Source organism: Rhea americana, unplaced genomic scaffold (assembly GCF_003343005.1).
Source record: "Rhea americana isolate MKP2758 unplaced genomic scaffold, rheAme1 scaffold_159, whole genome shotgun sequence".
Taxonomy (NCBI): Eukaryota; Metazoa; Chordata; class Aves; order Rheiformes; family Rheidae; genus Rhea; species Rhea americana.
In genome coordinates, this window is record NW_028185694.1 from 54,251 (window position 1) to 74,301 (window position 20,051).

Genomic DNA, 20,051 nt, shown 5'->3' on the forward strand with positions numbered 1-20,051 from the left:
CCAGGAGTTGCCAAATCCAACTTTCTGTGAAAAGCAAGGCAAACACAGAATTCAGGCCAGATTGGTCAGGGCTCTCTCCATCTGGGCCTTGCARACCTTCAGAGGTGGAGATTCCACGGCCTCTTTGGGCAGTATGTTAGTGTTTGACTGTCCTCTTGACGAGGAATTATTTTCCCTTGGAAAACCACTGCTCTGTTTTCATGCACCTCAGCGACTCCCATCTTCTTGGTAGCCTCCTCCTAGGTATCAAAGGGCTGCTGTTAGGTCCCTCTGAAGCTATCTCTTTCTTTGGACTAAACAAACGTAGCTCCCTTGGCTCTTTCTCTTAAGGCAAGTGCAACAGTCCTCTAACAGTCTTGGTGGCTCTCCATTTTATCAGTGTCTGTTTTATAGTATGAGGACCTGAAACTGAGTGCAGACCAGAGCCTAAAAACTGAGTAAGTGATCAGTTATCTGCTATGATCTAACAATGATTCCATTACTACAGAACGGAATGCTGTTAGCCTTCGTTGTTGCCAGAGTGTACTACTGCCTCATGTTTAGTTTGCTACAACCTCACAGCTGGCTGTTGTTTGCCTTTGAAATGAAGTCACTCAAGATGTATATCTAACTTGCTGCTTTTTTGTTAGGTGTACCTTCTAAATCAGTGTAACATTTTTATTTCAGCCCTGCAAAGTTTACCCTGCCAACTGGACTGGTTCGTCTAGTTAATAAGCAGATCAGCTGGCATCTAGTACTTGCCAGGTAACTTGTATGCTTGCACTTTACCATTTTGGACAGAAGAGATTTCTACATAGTGAATATGTTAAAGTGTGTGGATGTTTTGTTGTTAGTAATGGTGGTATTTCTTTCTTTTTTCTTTCTTTTTTTTTGTAACAAGAAAATATGCAAGCTTATGTAGTCTGTAATCTGCTTATTATGTTTAATTAGATAGAATCAGTAGTTCAGCAAGATTTCTATATTGCTGAAGGAGATGATAATTCTTTGAAGGAGGCAGTGGTCTTCAATATTGAAACTGGCATGTTGTGCAGTATTGTATGTTAGGTACAAAGCAGAGGAGACCTCCTAAGAAGATCACCTGACTTCCTGAAGTATGATAGTTTTTTATTGCACAGTAAAACAATACACAGTTTCAAATATTACTGGCCTAAAATTATGCTTGTGCAGTATCTGATGCTGACCTTTTATGTAACAAGATTTTAGACAATGTTTCTGTTTTCTTAGTGCTGCTACAAAAGAGTCAGGGTGATACATATGTTTATGACATGAAGAGAAATAGAATATTTTTGCATAAAAATTCGTATTTCACAGCTTATTTTGATTTGTGAAAGAGAACTTGAGTTTTTCCTTACAGAAAAGTGCCTGGCGCTCTGATCCACAATCTGCAAGAGTGCTTTTCAGTTGAACTTTCACATCTCTATTTTTTTCTCTTTCAGCAATGGTAAATTGTTGGCAGTTGTTCAAGACCAATGTGTAGAAATCAGGTAACTTAATATTGTCTATCACTTGACAGCCACAGTTGTAGAATTTTGAGAAAGTATTTCTGGTGTTTTACTAGCCATACATCAAAGATATTTCTATTTTTTTTTAGAATGTTATGTACATTCTGCAAGTGATGTATGGAATAATCATCATTTATTATAACTCAGATGTCTTTGATTTCTTCTTAATTCTTGGCCTTCTTCTTCCCCTCCTCCTCTTCTCCTCCCCTCCAAAAAAAAAAGTTATTTCATTTTATAAAATACAGAAGAGGAAAACGTCAAATTGCTTTAAAATGCTAAACTGAATTCATGGTCTTTCTAACCTTTGCTCTTCCATTCCCCTTTAAAATCCTTATGGGAGAATACAAATGAAGTGAGACAAGAAGCTATTATTCTACTGCTCTGCAGAACAGCTGGCACGGGTGTAATGCTTCACCTGATTTTACAAATAATGTGAATTGCCATAAAGACTTGTACTTTTCTTTTCTCCTCCACCGTCTAATAATAAGCCCTCCTTTACTAGTTCAAGAACATGTTTAGCTGTACAGCAGATCTTGATTGAGTGTGTTTACTTGCTTCACAAAAATCCATTTGCTAGAAGGTCAGACCTTCTATTTATATGTAAAAGAAGCAAGTATATGAAAATTGTTCAACCAGGAGTAATGTGAACACTGTAAATGTCAGCTTATAGGCTATAAAATAAATTTTGTTTTCCAGCTGTATAAATATAACTATTCTTGCATTATTGTTAAAATAGTAACTCAGAGAATTTTTTTTTTCTTTTTAAAGTTACCTACTGAAGTACTGGAATGCTGCTGTATTGTTTTGAACAGCATTACTACTAAATGTGGGATGGTGTTATTTATATGCTGGGAGGAGAGTTCTTAAGGTACTGCTAGTTATACTAGCTGCCGAAGGGTGAAGGCTGCTATTTCCCTTTTTGAATAAGTAGTTAAGTACATGCAAATCTTTGAACTGTGCACTTGGAATATTTTTATAGTATTTTATTTATTCTTCAGAATTTAACAGTGCTTTTCTGAGTAACTGAGTTTTTTCTGCAGGTCTGCAAAAGATGACTTTGGATCCGTTGTTGGAAAATGTCAAGGTATGCAGTATGGTAACCTCTACAACTTAGTTTCTTCATTGTTTATTATTCATGTATTGCTAAACATTGTTCTTTCCTTACCCTTTAAGATAACTTTCTGACTTCTTAAAAGCATTGGGAGAATCTATTAATTTGTTTTTAAGTAGTTCCATTTTTCCTTACCTTTTCTTTTTTTTGGTAGTAGACCTTGACCTACCCAAGTATACCTTGAATCTGAAGTGAAATGATTGGTTTGGGTGCCATATTGAATGTTGGTGCCCAACTGTGCTCACAAGCTATGTTTGTACAGTATTTAATTGTACTTTCATTAGTGTTAAAATGAAGATAGGCATGCTACAGTTCTTGATGTAGTTTTTTTTTTTTTTCCTTTTTTTTTTTTTTTTTTTTTTTTTTTTTTTTTTTTTTTTTTTTTTTTCCTTTCTGTTTCTTCCTCCTTTGATCAATGCCTCTTCATGTGCTGGATGTAACTTTGTAAAGCAGGTAGATGAGTGTGGGTCTATCAGGAAAATGAATGTCAGTAGGCTGGAGGTTCACTTTTAAAAAGTTAATTTAAAGCTCATTTGAATTGTTATGCATTATTTTTAATTATTCTCTGTAAATCCTTTGGAAATCTGAAAAAGGGAGCTTATTGCAACAGTGCAATGGGATGACAACAAATGGTATGAAGTTGGTGTGATAGGATAAGGTTCTGTAAAGTTTGTTAGAATAGCTATCAGTGATTTCGTGATGATAATGCATGGTGCCTTGTATGTCCTTTACACCACTCTTGCCAGCAAGAGAGGTGTAGATCTTTTTTCTTTCTCTGATGTAATAAGTTGTTTTCTGTTGGTGTACAACTTTGGATCCTGATATGTATATTGGAATGGGCTGTTTCTAATACCTTGCCAGGTCTTGACTGATTAACTAGACTAAACTCTTATTTCCAGGAGGCAGGATGTTCAGTTTTTTAAAGATTATAGATAATAAAGAATTGCAATAACTTTRTCTTTTAAACAAAGAAAGCTTTTACTAGAAATCAAATTTATAGTTACAAAAATGCTTTATCTATGTTTTCTTATTCCTTGCTTTGTTTGAAAAGGGGGAAAAGTTTACAAGTGATGAAATGTTTTTAAAAAGTGTATGCAAAGGAATATACTAACAATGTAAAGATATCTGATTGTTGGAAAGTCAGTGGATGATTGGAGGTCATGATGTGTTCTGTTGCCATTCGTTTTGTCATGATTCAGATTGTGGCCATTAATAGGTGAAACCAGTTAATACATGTTAGGGTTAGCAGGAAACTGTTTCTTTTCTTTCTCTTTTTCTTTTTTTTTTAAGAACTTTTTTTCCTTTTTCATAGTACCAAAAGATCCTAACCCACAGTGGAGGCGTGTGACGTGGAGTCATGATTGTACATTACTTGCTTATGCTGAAAGCACTGGAACAGTGAGAATGTTTGACCTAATGGGTAGTGAGCTTCTGGTCATTTCACCAGTAAGTATTATCTCTGAATAAATCTAAATCTAGTAAAACTCGTTGTAAGTGGAAATGGTAATCACTCCAAATTTTTTTTTTTTCTTTTTTTATCATGGCATACTTTGGTAGAAAGCCTTACAATATGAATAATAATCAGAAATATATTATAAAGTGTTTATCATGTAATGGGTATATTATAGTTAATTAAACTCGGATCATGCATAGCATGCACAAAGCATATCGTCTTGGTATTGTACCTAGTCAGAATCTTCATTCCTGTTTTTCTTCAAAACCGTGGCAGATCTTCTGGTACGTACTGAAATTACAGTATCATTTTAGAATCATACTTAGAATATGTGCAAGTGATTGCAGTGACATCTCAGCTTTCCGAATATTCCTTCATGGAAGTTTTGACCTATCATTATGCAGTTTGTATTTTGCAGACTTCTTTTTCTTTTGTATGAGGAAAATATAACTGCTGCTGGCTTGCCCAGCAGAATATACTTCATGTTTTACATATTCCATGATTGCGTTAAGCTAATTTGGGGGATTTTCAAAGTATGTTTCTGTAGTGTATTGTTAGCATACTTTGTATTAATAAGACTTCTTTAAAATCAAGGTCAAAGGATATGTGTTCTCTTTGTAGTAAAATCTATGAACAACCTCTTCTGTTGGCTTTTTTAATACACTTGTCATAGAATATAGTAAATTTGACTTGTAATGCTTTCAATAACTGAAGCACTTTTCTCCTCCCCTCCTCTGCCCTACTTTTAATGTCTGATTTTTGTGTAAAGACAACAGGTTTTCCAGGAGATCTTAGTTATGCTATTGCTGGATTAATCTTCTTAGAGTACAAAGCAAGTGCACAATGGTCAGCTGAACTACTTGTCATTAATTATCGTGGAGAACTGAGAAGTTACCTTGTAAGGTAAGCATAAGTTTTAACTAATTCTGAGAAGGTACCACAATTTTTAAAATAACTTTCCACTATTTAAAAATATAAATCTGAAATAACATGTATTTTTTTCCCCTTATACATAGTGTTGGAACGAATCAAAGCTTCCAAGAAAGTCATAGTTTCAGCTTTATCAGCCATTATGCCCATGGAGTAACTACTGTTGTTTATCATCCTGGTCACAGGCAAGTGTTCTGTTTGGTACCTGCAATAATATGGAAATAATGAATAATAATGGCAAAATAGACATTGAAGAGTGTTGCACATGTCAAAGAAGAGGAGGAAAAAATATCTATTACTGATATTTAGTGACTGAGCAATAACAAGTCATGTATCACTTGCTTTTGAAAGAGGTCCTAGCTGGCAATGTCATTTTACTACTGGACTAATGATGTGTAAAGATGCTGAATAAAATACAGTTTTTTGAATGACAAAGTTGGGATGGCCACAGACATAACAAATGCATCTCATGTGTTTATGAACTTCAGAATAACTGTCTATAGACATCTGTCTTTCATGATTAGTGCATAATATATTTATTAAATTAATATTAAAAAACCTACAAGGGCCTTTGCACTACAATTACGTTTCTAAAGGCAGTAAAAACTATTAAGTGATATTTTACATGAACTTTCAGAGATTTTTYGTAATAAAAGATTTTTTGGGCCTCAAACTAATAATAATTATCATCAAATATAGCCCTCAACTCTAAAAATAAAAAAATCAGGATGTATCCTTTGCTCTGTGAGTACTATGCAAAATCAGGATTTTTAGAATGTTAGAACTGGTTTCAGAAGATATTTGTCAATTTGATGGAGGGGAAGGCTGGGGCATGTTTTTTGGTGTGTGTATGTGTGTGCGTGTGTGTGTATGTGTGTGTGTGTGTCACAGATACCAGACATGAAAGGTGAACTAACTGGCTGCCTGCATTTTAACTGGATTTAGTTGGAATAGTTGCTGGTGTGCAAGAATTTCTATTAAAAAATATATCTGCTTGCTATACGTTTTCAATACGTGTGTTTCACTGCTGGGGGGAGATAGACAAGCTTATTTCTCTATTTCTCTTCAACGATAAGAACTCAACTTCTTTTTAGGTATTTCTATTAGAAATACGAAGACTGAATTTGTCAACATTATTATAATTGCTGAATTTTTAAAACTGAAATTAGGCTTGGCTACAGAGTACTAAAGGAAACCTACTGTTAGAAACTTGTTCTCATATTCGAACGTTAAGTGAGCTGTCCTATCTATCTTAAGAAAAATTCATTATTAATGAGAACTAATGTTCTTCTAGCTTGTTACTTGAGAGATCAATTCTGAACATGGTTTCTTTTTTCTATCTTGTTCATATTTAACAATTCCACACAATTCATATTCATTATCTAAATCTATAGTTTCAGGGTCAGGATTATGAAGTTCTGGCAGAGTTACCTCAATAGGCAACAGAACTTATTCATTCTTTCCTTTGATCAGAGATTCTTTCCTTTGTTATTATTCTGATAACACGTGGGTGTGCTTGTTTTTTTGGAGGGGGAGTTTGTAGGTGAATGATATCATCTGCTCTAACAATTTGATGTTTCTGAACACACAAACAGGAAAACAAATAGAAAATCAACTGGCATAGTTGCCAACTGAATAGTCGAGATATTGCTTGGTGTATACAAATGACAAAATCATGCCATAGCATTTTATAAGAAAAAAAAAAAAAAACGAAATTTTGTGTTTTCTCATTCTTCTCTTCCCTCTTGAGAAGTAATTATTTTGGTTTTCCTACTATTCTTTTGTGACCTTAGTCTTACATATTTAAATTTGATGCTAGTGTAAAGTAAAAGAGCAGGAGGCAATTTTATTTTTGTGCTTAGAATATTTTAATCAAAATATTAGTAATTAAAGTCAACTTTATGAAAGCTTATGATTGACAGATTTCTTATTTTATGCATATTTCTAATTTTATATGGAGGGAACTACTCTTTTCTTGCCTGAAAATGTGATTGTATCTGCTAACTAGTAAGTTTCTGGAAAGTTTGTGGAACACTCATTCAGAAACTCTTTTGTCGTTAAAAACAAATATTATGGCTGATTCCATGGAAATACAAATATTCAGAGGAATTACATGTGATGCACATAGTATCTTCTGTTATGGCTATTCAGTAGAATGGCTCAGTAGAACTAAAAAAATTGATACCAGAAAGATTGCAGTGGAAAGCAGAAAGAAATGATACATTGCTGCTCATGGAGGCAAATCCTTTTTTCTTCTGGATTTTGAATTTTTCTATGTTAGAAAACTTCAACCAGAGACTCTGCTCCTCAATTTAGAGTTCTGTGATGTCAAATACCGAAGCTAAACTGTTCTTCTATCAAAAAAAAAAAAAAAAAAAAAAACACTTTGAGAAAGGCAATTTTCTTAAATTGTGCAATAAATAAAATTGTAGGTATATGTGAACAGATCACACTATTGAAAATGAAATCTTTGATCACTTACCTTACACATGCAACTTGGTCACTTTGTGATTTCTTGTATTTTACTTATAGATGGTGAAGTAATACTTGTCTATCTCTATTGCTTGTAAGAACTGAGTTACTGCTCTCTATGTAGCTATGTAATTGCTTATTTCTTACTGAACTGCAGTAAAATAGCACTCAAGAACCTATACTTTTAAAATAATTTGGGGAAAAGCATAAGTTTTGAGTTTTACTGCTGCTGAAAAGATGTCTGTGTTAGTGTTACCATGTGATCATTCTTCATATTTAATGGAATTTAGGGTGCACTTTAGTCGACAAAATGTAAGTTTCTGCTTCAGGGTGAGTTGATGGCAATCCAGCTCTCTGAAGACTCTAGTGCAAAGTTTGATAGCTTTCTGATTTGGTGTATCTTAGACTGGAGCTGAATCAGATTGATCTGCAGTTTTTGCAGATGTCCAGTGTTACAGCCTAAAATGTAATAGCTATGGTAGATAAGGGTTTTGGGTTCAGTTTGAATTTGCTTGTCATTGTGGCAAAATTGATGACAGAAGAATTGCATGAAAGTGTCTCAAGTTCTGCTTGAAAGCTTATGTTGAACTTGCTTCCCTTGAGACCAGTATATATTTGTTATCTTCAGCATAAATTTAAGGAAATCTCTGAAAATGGGAGAATATGCCCTGCAAAAGGGCTGCCAAGTTTTGATTAACTGGCCCAAGTTACAGAATAACAGAGTCATTAAGGTTGGAAGGGACCTTTTGGAGATCCTTCACGTTTTCTCCCTGCCCCCAACCCTGTGCAATGCACAAAGCTGGCGTCTCAGAATCACAGAATGGGTAAGGTGGGAAGGGACCTCTGGAGATCATCTAGTCCAACCTCCCTGCTCAGCAGAGTCACCTACATACAGCATGTCAGACAGGGTTGCATCCAGACGGGCCTTGAAGATCTCCAGAGAAGGAGACTCCACAACCTCTCTGGACAACCTCTTCCAGTGCCCTGTCACTCTCACAGGGAAGAAATTCCCCCTCATGTTCAGGCAGAACTTCCTGTGGTTCAACTTCTGCCCATTGCCTCTTGTCCTGTCACATGGGACAACTGAAAAGAGTTTGTCCCCTTGAGACCTTCCCTTCAGATACTTATAGAGATTGATAAAATCCCCCCCTCAGTCTTCTCTTCCCCAGGCTGAAGAGACCCAGCTCTCGCAGCTGTTCCTCGTAGGGCAGATGCTGCAGTCCTCTGATCGTCTTCGTAGCCCTACACTGGACTCTCTCCAGTAGCTCCATGTCTCTCATGTACTGGGGAGCCCAGAACTGGACACAGTATTTGAGATGAGGCCTCAGCAGGGCTGAGTAGAGGGGCAGGATCACCTCCCTCGACCTGCTGGCAACACTCTTCCCAATGCACCCCAGGAGACYATTGACCTTCCTGGCCACAAGGGCACATTGCTGGCTCCACCAGCACTCCCAGGTCTTTCTCTGCAAAGCTGCTTTCCAGCAGGACCCTGCACTTGCCCTTGCTGAACCTCAGGAGGTTCCTCTCTGCCCAGCTCTCCAGCCTGTCCAGGACTCTCTGAATGGCAGCACAGCCCTCAGGTGTATCAGCAACTCCTCCCAGATTGATATCATCCGCAAACTTGCTGAGGAGGCACTCTGTCCCTTTATCCGTGCCGTTGATGAATAAATTCAACAGGATGAGACTCAGTGCTGAACCCTGGGTGACTCCACTAGCCACATGCCTTCAACTAGACTCTGCACCACTGATGACAACCCTCTGAGTTCTGCCTTTCAGCCAGTTCTCAATCCACCTCACTGTCCACTTGTCTAACCCAGGCTTCCTGAGCTTATCTAGGAGGATGTTGTAGGAGACAGTGCTGACGCTGTCTTGCTGTGAAATCTTGCTGAAATCAAAGTACACAATGTCTATTGCTTTCCCCTCATCTACCCAGCCAGTCATTCTATCATAGAAGGCTATCAGATTGGTTAAGCAGGATTTCCCCTTGGTCAATCCATGGGTTATGTCCTGTCAAATTTTGAATATCTTAAAGGATAGAGAGTCAGGACAACTCGTTCCAGTGTTCAGTCATCTGCAGTAAACAAACAAAAAACCAAAGTCTTTTGTTTGGATTGTGCCTATTGCATCATGTCCTGTCACTAAGCACCACTGGAAGGAGCTTGGCTGGCTCTGTCTTCTTAACCTTCTTCCCCTACCTGAATCAGATATCGATACACATTAAGATCTCCTCTGAGCCTTCTCTTCTCCAGGCTAAACAATGTCATTTCCCTCAGCACCTCCTTGTATGACAGATGCTCCAATCCCTTTGACAACCTTATGGCCTTTGGCTTGACTTACTACAGTATGCCCGAGTCTCCTATATATCTGGTATGGTATGTTCTTCCTCAGACTGAGACTAACTCTGTTTCATTTACTTTTTTTAAAAAAGTAAACAGAAAAAAAAATCTGGTGTTGCTATTCCCAGGCTACCCATCAACTGTTGTTGTTTTGGGGTCATCTTCAGTCCAGTCTGGAAAAAATAATTGATAAACAAGACCAGATCTTTGCTGAGGTTCTCAGGAGTACCATTCACTTTCTTTTGATACTGGTTATGCTATTCATCTTAATAGTTCATGCCTTTGCTGTTGCATTTTGCTTTCTGTGAAAAGCCTTTTAAAATTTTTAAGCCTTTTAAAAAGTACGTGCTGCCATAATGTTTTTCTTTATGTGTTTGTTTGTTTTGTTTTTTGGCTTGAGGTTGAGCTTTGTGTGTATCTTAACTGATACAATATCTTAATTCCAGCTATTACTGAGTTTCATTTATCCTCAAAGATACTTCTGAATTCTGAATCTATTGCATAGTATGTGACAGCTTTTCCAAAATTTCTGTGAAAAGATTTATCTTGATGGAATTTGAGAGCTAGTTCAGGCAGTTTTAGAGCTGCTGCTGTCACTGCTATTGACAATTCTTTTGCTCTTTATGTTGCTGTTTGTCTCTTAGTCACCTCTGGCACAGTACGGTCAACTGTAATTGAATTTTTGTCACTGCTGTTGAAATTTTAATTTGATGATGTGTTCCATTGAAAGTTGGAGCTAATGGAAGAAATTGATATTCCTATGGATGGACAAAACTGCAGATAAATTAATGTTCCAGAGAGTTATACCTGCTGCCTTTTGATTGCTGGGAGTAGATAGCGATGCTGTCATGAGTTGCTGTTGATTTTTTTTTGTTTGTTTGTTTTTAATATGTATTTTGTTGTGGCACCACTAATCTGCTAATAGTTGGTCAGACTGTGAAAGAGAGTCATGTGAAAGTTGGTTTCTATCTTGAAAAAGTTAGAAAATTCATCACTGTGTAGCATTGATCTAGCCAACATCTTTCAGAGTATTAAGCTGTGTGCTACAAATTCTGATCAGATGTGAACACACAAATGAGTTTATGCCTGTTTTAGCTAATAGAGAATAAACTGCATCATACACAGTGGGGTAGATAGGTTTTAGACAAAATACTTAGCAAAGCTGCTAAAACATGGGGTTTCATGTGATGTGCTAGATTCCTGCTAGAAGTTTTTCTTTTGTAGAGATATAAGATGCAAGTTACTTGAAAATTTATTTCCTTTTTTTTTTAATTTTATTTTTTAACTGACATTCCTCAGAACAGTTCTGCAGCATGTCTGAAGACTGTTTCATCAGAGTTGGGCAGTTCTTGTATTTCTTTGATCAGTGGCAGTGTATTAAGCTTCAGTGATAGAATGATCAAAGGCTTGGGAAGGAAGCGGAAGGGAAATGTAAGAATATGTACACAAACAAATTGGACTGATAACTTCATGACGTTAAATCTGAAAATTCCTCTTATTCCAACTGCCTGCAGAAAAATTGATATTAAAATATCAATTATATCATAGTTATTGTAGCTGTTGCTCATTGACTGTACTTTCTGTATTACTGATATTTACCTTGTCCCTGAAGAACTGATGTTCCTCCCTCCAAGCCTTCCTAAGTTTAAGTCACTTTCTTCTTGAAACAGAAACAAATTGTTCAAATAGTTTCTAGTATCTGTTGATGTCAGAGTTGATGGAATTAAACTTGCTACATTGTCTTTGATTTGACTGCTTAGGGGTAGGAAGACTGGCTGCTTCTGACTTTGCTAGCTCATTGARTAGGAGAATGCTTAAATTCCCAGTCTTAAGTGGCTGCTTTTCTATGATTATTATGATTATTTGTTTATTTTTACCAACTCATTATTCTTTGTGGGTCCTGAAATTAAAGGCATTCTCTAGGAATGGAGAATGGAGCTCTTGCTTAGTATGGCACATACAACAAAACACCCTTATTAGTATTTAAGTTTAAAATGACATCTCAGTAAGTGCCCCTGAATTCCTGTCCAAATAATTTTCTGAGAATTGGCCAGAACAAATAGCCGGTATGAAAAATAGACAATTGATGTTGATTAGAAAGTATTGAAATAATGTAGAGTGAATTTATGTGAAAATTTTTCACATAAAGGCTTAGTACAACCCTATGTTTGTTATTGAGAAATGGAATATATAATCTAGAAATTCTTTTGTATTTTAACACTGCGGTTGCAGTGTTCATTTGGGACTCTTCTGTTGCTCTTATTTAGTACTTGTTAAACAGAAATTTCATCTGTGGTCCAGACAATACTGAAATACAATTTTCTGTTACTTTGATATCTACTCTGGAGTTCTGTTACTGATTGTCTAATATAATATTAATAGCTGACTGTAGTTATCTTCACTAGTTGATCTTCACAACACAATTGCTTTTGCTAATATCTACTAGAAAGCTGTAGGTGCATTATTTTGCTATTTTTTTCCTATATGCTGTTGCTGTAAAGAACATATGATGCTAATTATTCAAGAAGTAAATTTGCTTCTACATGCTATTCACAATGTTTATCAGAATTTGAAGGAGTCTTCATCCACATCCACAGATGTTTATTGTAGATTTCCTTGAGTCTGATAGAAATTAGATTGTTCCATAAATGTTTGCATAGTTTCTTCTTGTCTTGCTACAAGAAGAAAATAGCATGTTATGAATGCTCAGTTAGAGAAGCTTTACATATGACTATTCTACAGTTAAACAGGACATTCTTAAGGCAGAAATGATTAGCACAGCAAGAGTATGCCATACCCACTGTTTAATATAAGAATACTGCAAAAATTTGCATTTTCCTATTAGTTATGATGGAGACAGTCTCCTATTGCTACTTTTTTAAAAATAAAATAGTGACAGTGAGTTAGGTAGAGATGGCAAAACAGAACTTGTTACACTATGTGAAAACAAACTCTGAAAATTTTAACAGACCATAAACATCTGTGATAGAAGTCATCTTCATGTATGACTCCAGACTCCCCTTCTAGTCATGGGAGTTTGGGATTTCTGAGGGCCACCATCAGCAGTAAAAACTGAGAGAAGGAAAGCATTCAGTACCTCTACCTTTTTGGTGTCCTTTGCCACCTGGGCCCCTGCCACATATAGCAGTGAGCCCATGTTTTCCCTAGCTTTCCTCTGGCTGTATATACGCTTGTAGAAGCCTTTCTTATTGCCATTCCTGTCCTCTTGCCAGTTTCAACACAAGGTGGGCTTTAGCTCTCCTAATCCCATCCCTGAATGCTCGGACTGTGACTCTATATGTTTCTTCTGTGTCACCTGTTTCTACTTCTACCTCCTTTATGCTTCCTGCTTATATTTGAGTTTTGTCAGGAGCTTCTCATTCATTCATGCAGGCCTCCTGCTGCCTTTGCTTGATTTCCTACTCATTAGGATGGACCAGTCTTGAGCTTGGAGAAGAATATCCTTGGATATCAGCCAGTCTCTCTTCCCTCTTCAGGAATATATCCCATAGGAGTCTTCCAAGTCTGAACAGGCCCAAATCTGCTTTCCTGAAGTTTAGGGTTGTGATCCTGCTTTTTTGCCCTGCTACCCCTTTACAGGATCCTAAATTCTACAATGTTGTGGTTGCTACAGCCAATGACAATGTTCTGATCTGATGCTATAAGAAGTGAAAACAAACTTTTAAACCATAAATTTTATGTACAAATAGTCTTTAAGTGAATTCCTTTCTTTGAAAGGCCTGAGCCTGCTTTGTAATGCCTGCTTTTATTAATATTATTATCAAATTTAATAGAACTAAAATTTGGGGATTTAAATCTTGTAGATTATAGAGCAACTTTGATAATTGTCATCTTCCCTTTCCTCCAGAGAATGATTGGCTAAAGAAGAAAATAAAACTGTGAGTAAGAAAGTTCAGTCATAGATAGAGGATAAAGAAACCCCACAAAAGCTTGTAACTTCTCTGTTAATGGATATTTTTTAAAGAACGTAAATAGACATACTTCCAGAACTGTGCAAAAGATCACRCTAAGTGTTTATAAATAGGTAGTTTTTCTTTTTTGTTTGCCTCAGATAGTAGCTGCTATTTAAAAACAAGGTAACAGCAAAAAACCTATAACAAAATACAATCCCTCCAAACTGGCATGTTTTAAACTGAGTACTGAATACTTACTACTATAACAAAACTATTTTGAGACCTTCTAGTCAATTCAGGCTTTTTGCAGTAAAAAGAGAGCCATAGGACTTTAATGTTTTACTAAAAAAAATTGTTGTTATATTTGGACTTTGGTTAACACTTATTTAAAAAACGCCCAYAAACCAACAAGTATATTAGTTATAGTTCATTAGAAATATTAACTTCATATTGTTTGTGGCTGTTAAATCAATACCGGTGCTGTGGAGGTTATGGCATGAGGAGAGTTACTTAGACTGGGAGACTAGTCAGTCATTAAAAAAATACAGAAGGCTCTTTCACTGCTACATCAGATATTATTCCGTTATCTGAGTAGCTGAAATTGGTTAAGATGTTGCTGTACAATAATGTTTTTAAGTTACAGTGAACATTCCTCTGAGAGTACCAAGTGTGTAGATCAACATGATTTCCTGTAGTAAAGCTAATGTTCATTGTATAGGTAGAGGGTGTTCTCCTTCAGATACACTAAGGAAAAATTCTATCGATTTTCCTACAGTTGGCTTTTGTAGGAAATGTATGTTTCGAGATATACTCAACAGCTCTATGAGCTTCAGCCACTAGGTGGTAGAATATTTCAAGAGTAACACAATTTTTGAAGACCTGACTGAACAATATTTTTCTGGCTGAACTTTTGCCTTTTTCTATTTGTGCCTTTTCTGCAGATACTTTACTTTTTGATAGGTTGTTCAGTTAAATATCGTTTCCAAACATATTTAGGCCTCTGTTCTCTAAGTCTTTGTCAAAGTAATCATCAATTAAATATAAAACTCCTTGTTAATAATATCAGCATATTTCAGGGAAAAATATTTTGATACATTACAGTAATAGYGAGGTTGTGTCTCAGAGTTTTTAGAGTATTGTCTGGTGTGTATAATGAAAAATACTACCAGATAGAGTGTGCATGCCGTGATGTTAGTGTGACTTTAAAAAACAAAATTGTCTTTACATGTTTGACTCTTTTTATAAAAGAGAAATAGTTTCTTGTACTGTTTTTTAACTTTGTGTTCCGTTACCAATAAATAAAATCCTAACACTTCAACAGAGTGGCCAAAGCTCTTCAAAACTTTAAATTATTTGCCATCATTCTTTGAGGGTAGTGGAGAATCTCAAATTTGTAGCCAAATCTTGTTTTAAATCTTGGGAATCATTGGGAACTGTGCCTTATTTGGAAAGCCAGAGATAAGAACTGATGGAGATAAATGCCACAAATACTACTTGATCAACATTTAAGTCTTTTGACTGTGAATGAAAACAGTGAAGTTCAAAGCGTATTGGGGCTTTTAAGTGTCTTRAAATACTTTTAAACTTTTTGGTTAGTAAAAGCAAAGTTGTTGTTGTTCTGGTTTAAGAAAATTTTGAAAAAAAGTGTCTATCATCCTGTAGTATATGAAGCAATCTGCCTTTTGTTTGTCTTGCAGACTTTTGCTTGTAGGAGGCTGTGAAACAGATGAAGATGGAGTATCTAAAGCAACTGCTTGTGGGATATCTGCTTGGAGAGTTTTATCAGGTTCTCCCCATTATAAACTGGTCACTAGTTATGAAGATGAYGTTAGAACAGTAAGTGTATGTCCTCATTTTGTTGGATGAATATTATTACTTTCATAATTATCTAATTGGAAACAGCATGGATCTCCTTGCAAAACATTGCATTAAAATTTTCAAATTTTATGAGTTATGATGTGAACTTCTAATAAGGTATCTGTTCTCTCTTAGTATCATTTTTACTTTTTCTGTAGTGATTAGAACTTTTAAGTTGTTGATTGTTATTTGTAGTTTCCAAAAGAAAAAGGTTTGTAGTGTAGAAATACATAAACTCCTCAACTATGTACTGGGATATGTGTCACTTGAGTTTGCTGGTGGAAGTCTAGTTAGTTTTGTCCTTTTATTCCTGCATAAACTGAAATGTTTATTTCAAATATGCTGTCTTTTGAGTTTAACTCGTGGCTTCTTCAGCTTCTAGTGGAAATAAATACTTGATTTGGTAACAACTACTATGTGGCTATACTAAAATYGGTTTACAGTATACTGTAACAAATTCCAGTATTTACTGTTACATCAATATCACAGAATCATAGAATTGATAAGGTTGGAAGRGACCTCTGGAGATCATCTAGACCAATCTCCCTGCTCAGCAGGGGATCACCTAGAGCATGTTAGATAGGGTTGCATCCAGGCGGGCCTTGAATATCCTTGTGGAGAAGGAGACTCCACAACCTCTCTGGGCAACCTGTGCCAGTGCTCCGTCACTCTCACAGTGAAGAAATTCTCCCTCACGTTCAGGCGGAACTTCCTGTATTTCAGTTTTTGCCCATTGCCTCTTGTCCTGTCACATGGGACAACTGAAATGAGTTTAGTCCCATCCCCTTGACACCTTCCCTTGAGATACTTATAGAGATTGATCAGATCCCCTCTCAGTCGTCTCTTCTCCAGGCTAATGTCACCAAGTATGAAAATGAGGTGTTCGTTTTATTGCAAATGGATGGTGCTTTTTTATGGAATAATAACTACTCATCAAAATGGGAAAATTTAAACAAGCTGATGCTTCTTACTACTTTCCTTGTATTACTTTAAAATTTTGTCAAGTTGCCTATTATAAAGAATCCTGYAATGTAATATATTACTTCTCAGTTATTTTAATGCTTTGGATTTGACTTAGTTTTTTGGTGCATAAATCAATGTATAAGATTGTCTGTCATTATATAATATGTTTCTGTTCTTTCAGGCACAGAGAAAAGGATTATTAAGGATTATGAATTTAAGATTTTACAGCAGGCGGGGAAGAGAACAGGTAATAAGGTCTAGGTCAATCTCAGAAATGTCCTGTAGTAGCATAGTTGTCCATTAATGTCTGCCTGAGAGTCTGATTTGAAAGGAGTTAATTTATGCATCTTAAGAATTAATATTTCTATAAAACTTATAAAGTAAGATGCTTTCTTTAGCTTTAAGTAGGGTAGCCTGTCACTTATATGGCTTTTTTGTTGGCAGATTGTTCTTTATAGTGACTTTAGTTTCATTTGTTTATTTTAAAATCCAATTAGTTGATCTGCTGAAGCTCTTAGGAATGTTGGTGTCAACATCCTGACAGGAACAGRTCTCCTAATGTAGAGTTTAATCTTAGATGTAATTTTTTATTCTAAAAGGCAGCTGTAAAAAGCCATCTACTGCTGTGTTAATAAACCAGTAATGACCATAACCTGTTAGGTATTTCATATGTTCCAGGAGATAAAATGTKCAATTACGGTAGTGTTTCTCAAATATATACCCGAAGTTATCAATTGGGGAATAAAAGCTCCCGAAACCCAACCCTCTATAGTCTCCCACCTSCACCAGAAAACACACCTAAACCCCCCCAAAGCAACCCTCCACATAGCCAGATGTTTTCATATTTTGAAGGGAATAAAAATGAATGGTTTTAAATTCATCACTTGTCTCTCAAGTAGGGAAAACAGAGATTTGTAATTTGCACAGTCTGTTCTGAAGTACAGTGGACAAATTTTCCTGATTAGCTCCAAGTATTTGAGTCATGCTTCTACTATCAGGATGTATGTAAAACTAATAAAGCTGCTGATCAGAAGCAACTTGTTTTTAATGAACCTTGGCGTGGGGGGCTTTATATTCTCTTCTGTGAGTGAATGTTAAGTYTCTACACAGTGAGGTACAGCCAGGTGGTGTTCTCTTATCTCTGATGCTTTGCCTAAAGTACTATTGGCTTCCTTTTCTATGCCCTCGATCTAGCCACACAGTACTTGCATCTTCTTCTCTTATCCCCTGTCTACTAGCTGTGTGCAACCTTTTGAAGATTTTGAGGTTGTATAGACTTGGGAAATGAACTTAACAGATTCTTGGGATGTTTAGGTGACTGTTTAGCAGAAGAAATTAGATGCTTGATTGGAAGGGGAAAAGAAGTCTTTGTGAATCTCTCCCAAGGGTGGAATAGGGAGATGTTTCTTTTATTGAAAATGCAGAAGAAAGAAATCTGAAGCAAACTTTTTAGTGGAAGGCTAGTACTGAATATAACTATACTAAACTTCAACTTCGCTGCCCTTGCACTAAATTTGCAGAGAAAAACCGCTATTATTCATCTTTGTATGTCCTAATCCCATTTCAGAGATTTAAATATRTAAGGAATATTTTACATTCTTTGTGAGAAGCTAACAACAGTWTTGACATATGACTGGTGCAGCCACTGGAGGACTCTTTTTATTAGAAGTATCTGTACTYGGGATTTGATTCTTAGTCTTGCTAACTTAAATGACAGTTTTAAAATGGGAARTTTCAACCTACTGGGGCTTTCAATATCTTGTTCTGCAGTTCCTTTAAGATGGCAAGTTGTTTACTWAGGCAACATTGTCTATTTTAACAARGAATTGTTTAATTTCTATAGACAACAATGCTCAGTATGTGAATTTGGTTGTATTAGTGGCCACTAAATATGCAAATTTAGTAGTAGCGGGACTTGTAACTGACTACTGTTTTAACGCTTAACCCTTGTTACGATCTGTGATGTACACCACTGGTTGCATTATATATGGAATATATAATTTAGGTATACATTTCTAAGACTTTAGAACTCTTTTCTTCTTAGTCCTCTGCACATGCAACTTGACTTATAAAGAGAGAATTGCAACGCATCATTGCAATTGCCATGCATCGTTTCTTGGCAAACAATAGAAATTAAAGGATATAATAGTGTATTCTAGGTGCCTAAGAACATGCTTGGAGAACACAAAAAATGTGTTATAAAGTTTAAAAATATATATACTAAAAGTTGCAGTAAAAAAAAAAAGTCTTTTGGGGCATGGAAAARTGAAAAAAAATATTGAACTTCTTCCTTCCTTCCTTCCTTTGCTGATATAATGCTTGGCAGGATGGAGTTTTTAAGATGAATCTTTCTCCTAATGGAGCTCTTCTGGCAACTATTCATTTCTCAGGAAAACTGACAATCTGGTCTATTCCATCTCTCAGACAGCAAGGAGAATGGGACCAGATTGACCAGGTAAGAGGGAAATAGATGATCAGTACATATCTGTTTTAATCCTTTGSAGTCTGGTTTTCCTAGGAAGTGAGAGAAGCTCACATAGCTGTGTTTTAGCTACATTCTCTGTCTTTCTGTTCAACTACTTACTTGTCAGAGATCTGTGTTTACTTTGCAATATTCTTTCTGTCTTTTAAATATATGCGTCAAACTTGAAAAAGTAATTCTAACACAGGTGGTTCTTTTTCATTATTTTTGAAGAGGGGATTCTGATGAAAAGRGAATAACACTTGTACAGGTAGGATGAAGTGCTAATTTAAAATATAAATGGATGTCAACATGTATAACTTGGTTTGAATKGTTGAAATCAAATTCTGCTTCAAATTTAATGTGTTAATCTTTTCCTCCTGCAAAACATTTCTTCTCTGCTTCAGGATAATATTCCAGAATTTTTTGTTCATCAGATTGGTGTCAGCAAGTCACACACTTTCTGCAGGATTTATTTGCAAAACTAAGTCAGGGAACTTAAGTTAGGAGTTGCAGAGACACTTGCAGGTTTTTGCACATTTGGAGTAAATTGAACCACTGGATAATCAGTTTTTCAAAGGAAATTCTAATTAAAGGCCAAATAATACACTCTGAATTAACATAATACTCTCATTTGATGAGGATATTTCAGATATTTATCTGAATTTCTCTGATTTGACATCCATTAATTATTGAATAATAGATATGGAAAAGCTTTTCACTTACCCAGATAATGTGTATTGTGTTCTAAAATTGCAAGACATGAACTATGGTCAAACAGGATGTATGGTTGCTAAACATAGATAAAGATAGATTACTTTCAATATTTTCTAYAAATATTTATTTTGAATATTGTACGTAAATGTTTCTTATTCTTTTGTATACATACATAATTCCTTATTAAAAAAAATTGTAGAACAAAACATTTGCTGCTTAGTAGCAAATACTTGATTTTGTTATACATGCTAATTAATAAATTTCTGTGTTAGCATGAAATAGTTGCAGTTTCTGATGGTCCTCAGTGGTTTCCTTTTGCATGGTATATCTTTGCA

The 20,051-nt window shown here is 35.7% G+C and overlaps 1 protein-coding gene across 1 annotated transcript in view; it reads left to right on the forward strand.

The window, feature by feature from the left end:
• NBAS (NBAS subunit of NRZ tethering complex) overlaps window positions 1-20,051 on the forward strand; it is a 173,755-nt gene that overhangs the window by 4,850 nt on the left and 148,854 nt on the right. Inside the window, exons 4-12 of the mRNA XM_085299977.1 lie at window positions 667-744; window positions 1,437-1,484; window positions 2,543-2,586; window positions 3,926-4,059; window positions 4,836-4,969; window positions 5,083-5,181; window positions 15,416-15,554; window positions 16,720-16,785; window positions 18,865-18,993. Of these exons, the coding sequence (XP_085156103.1) occupies window positions 667-744; window positions 1,437-1,484; window positions 2,543-2,586; window positions 3,926-4,059; window positions 4,836-4,969; window positions 5,083-5,181; window positions 15,416-15,554; window positions 16,720-16,785; window positions 18,865-18,993 (871 nt within the window). The remainder of the gene's footprint in view (window positions 1-666; window positions 745-1,436; window positions 1,485-2,542; window positions 2,587-3,925; window positions 4,060-4,835; window positions 4,970-5,082; window positions 5,182-15,415; window positions 15,555-16,719; window positions 16,786-18,864; window positions 18,994-20,051) is intronic.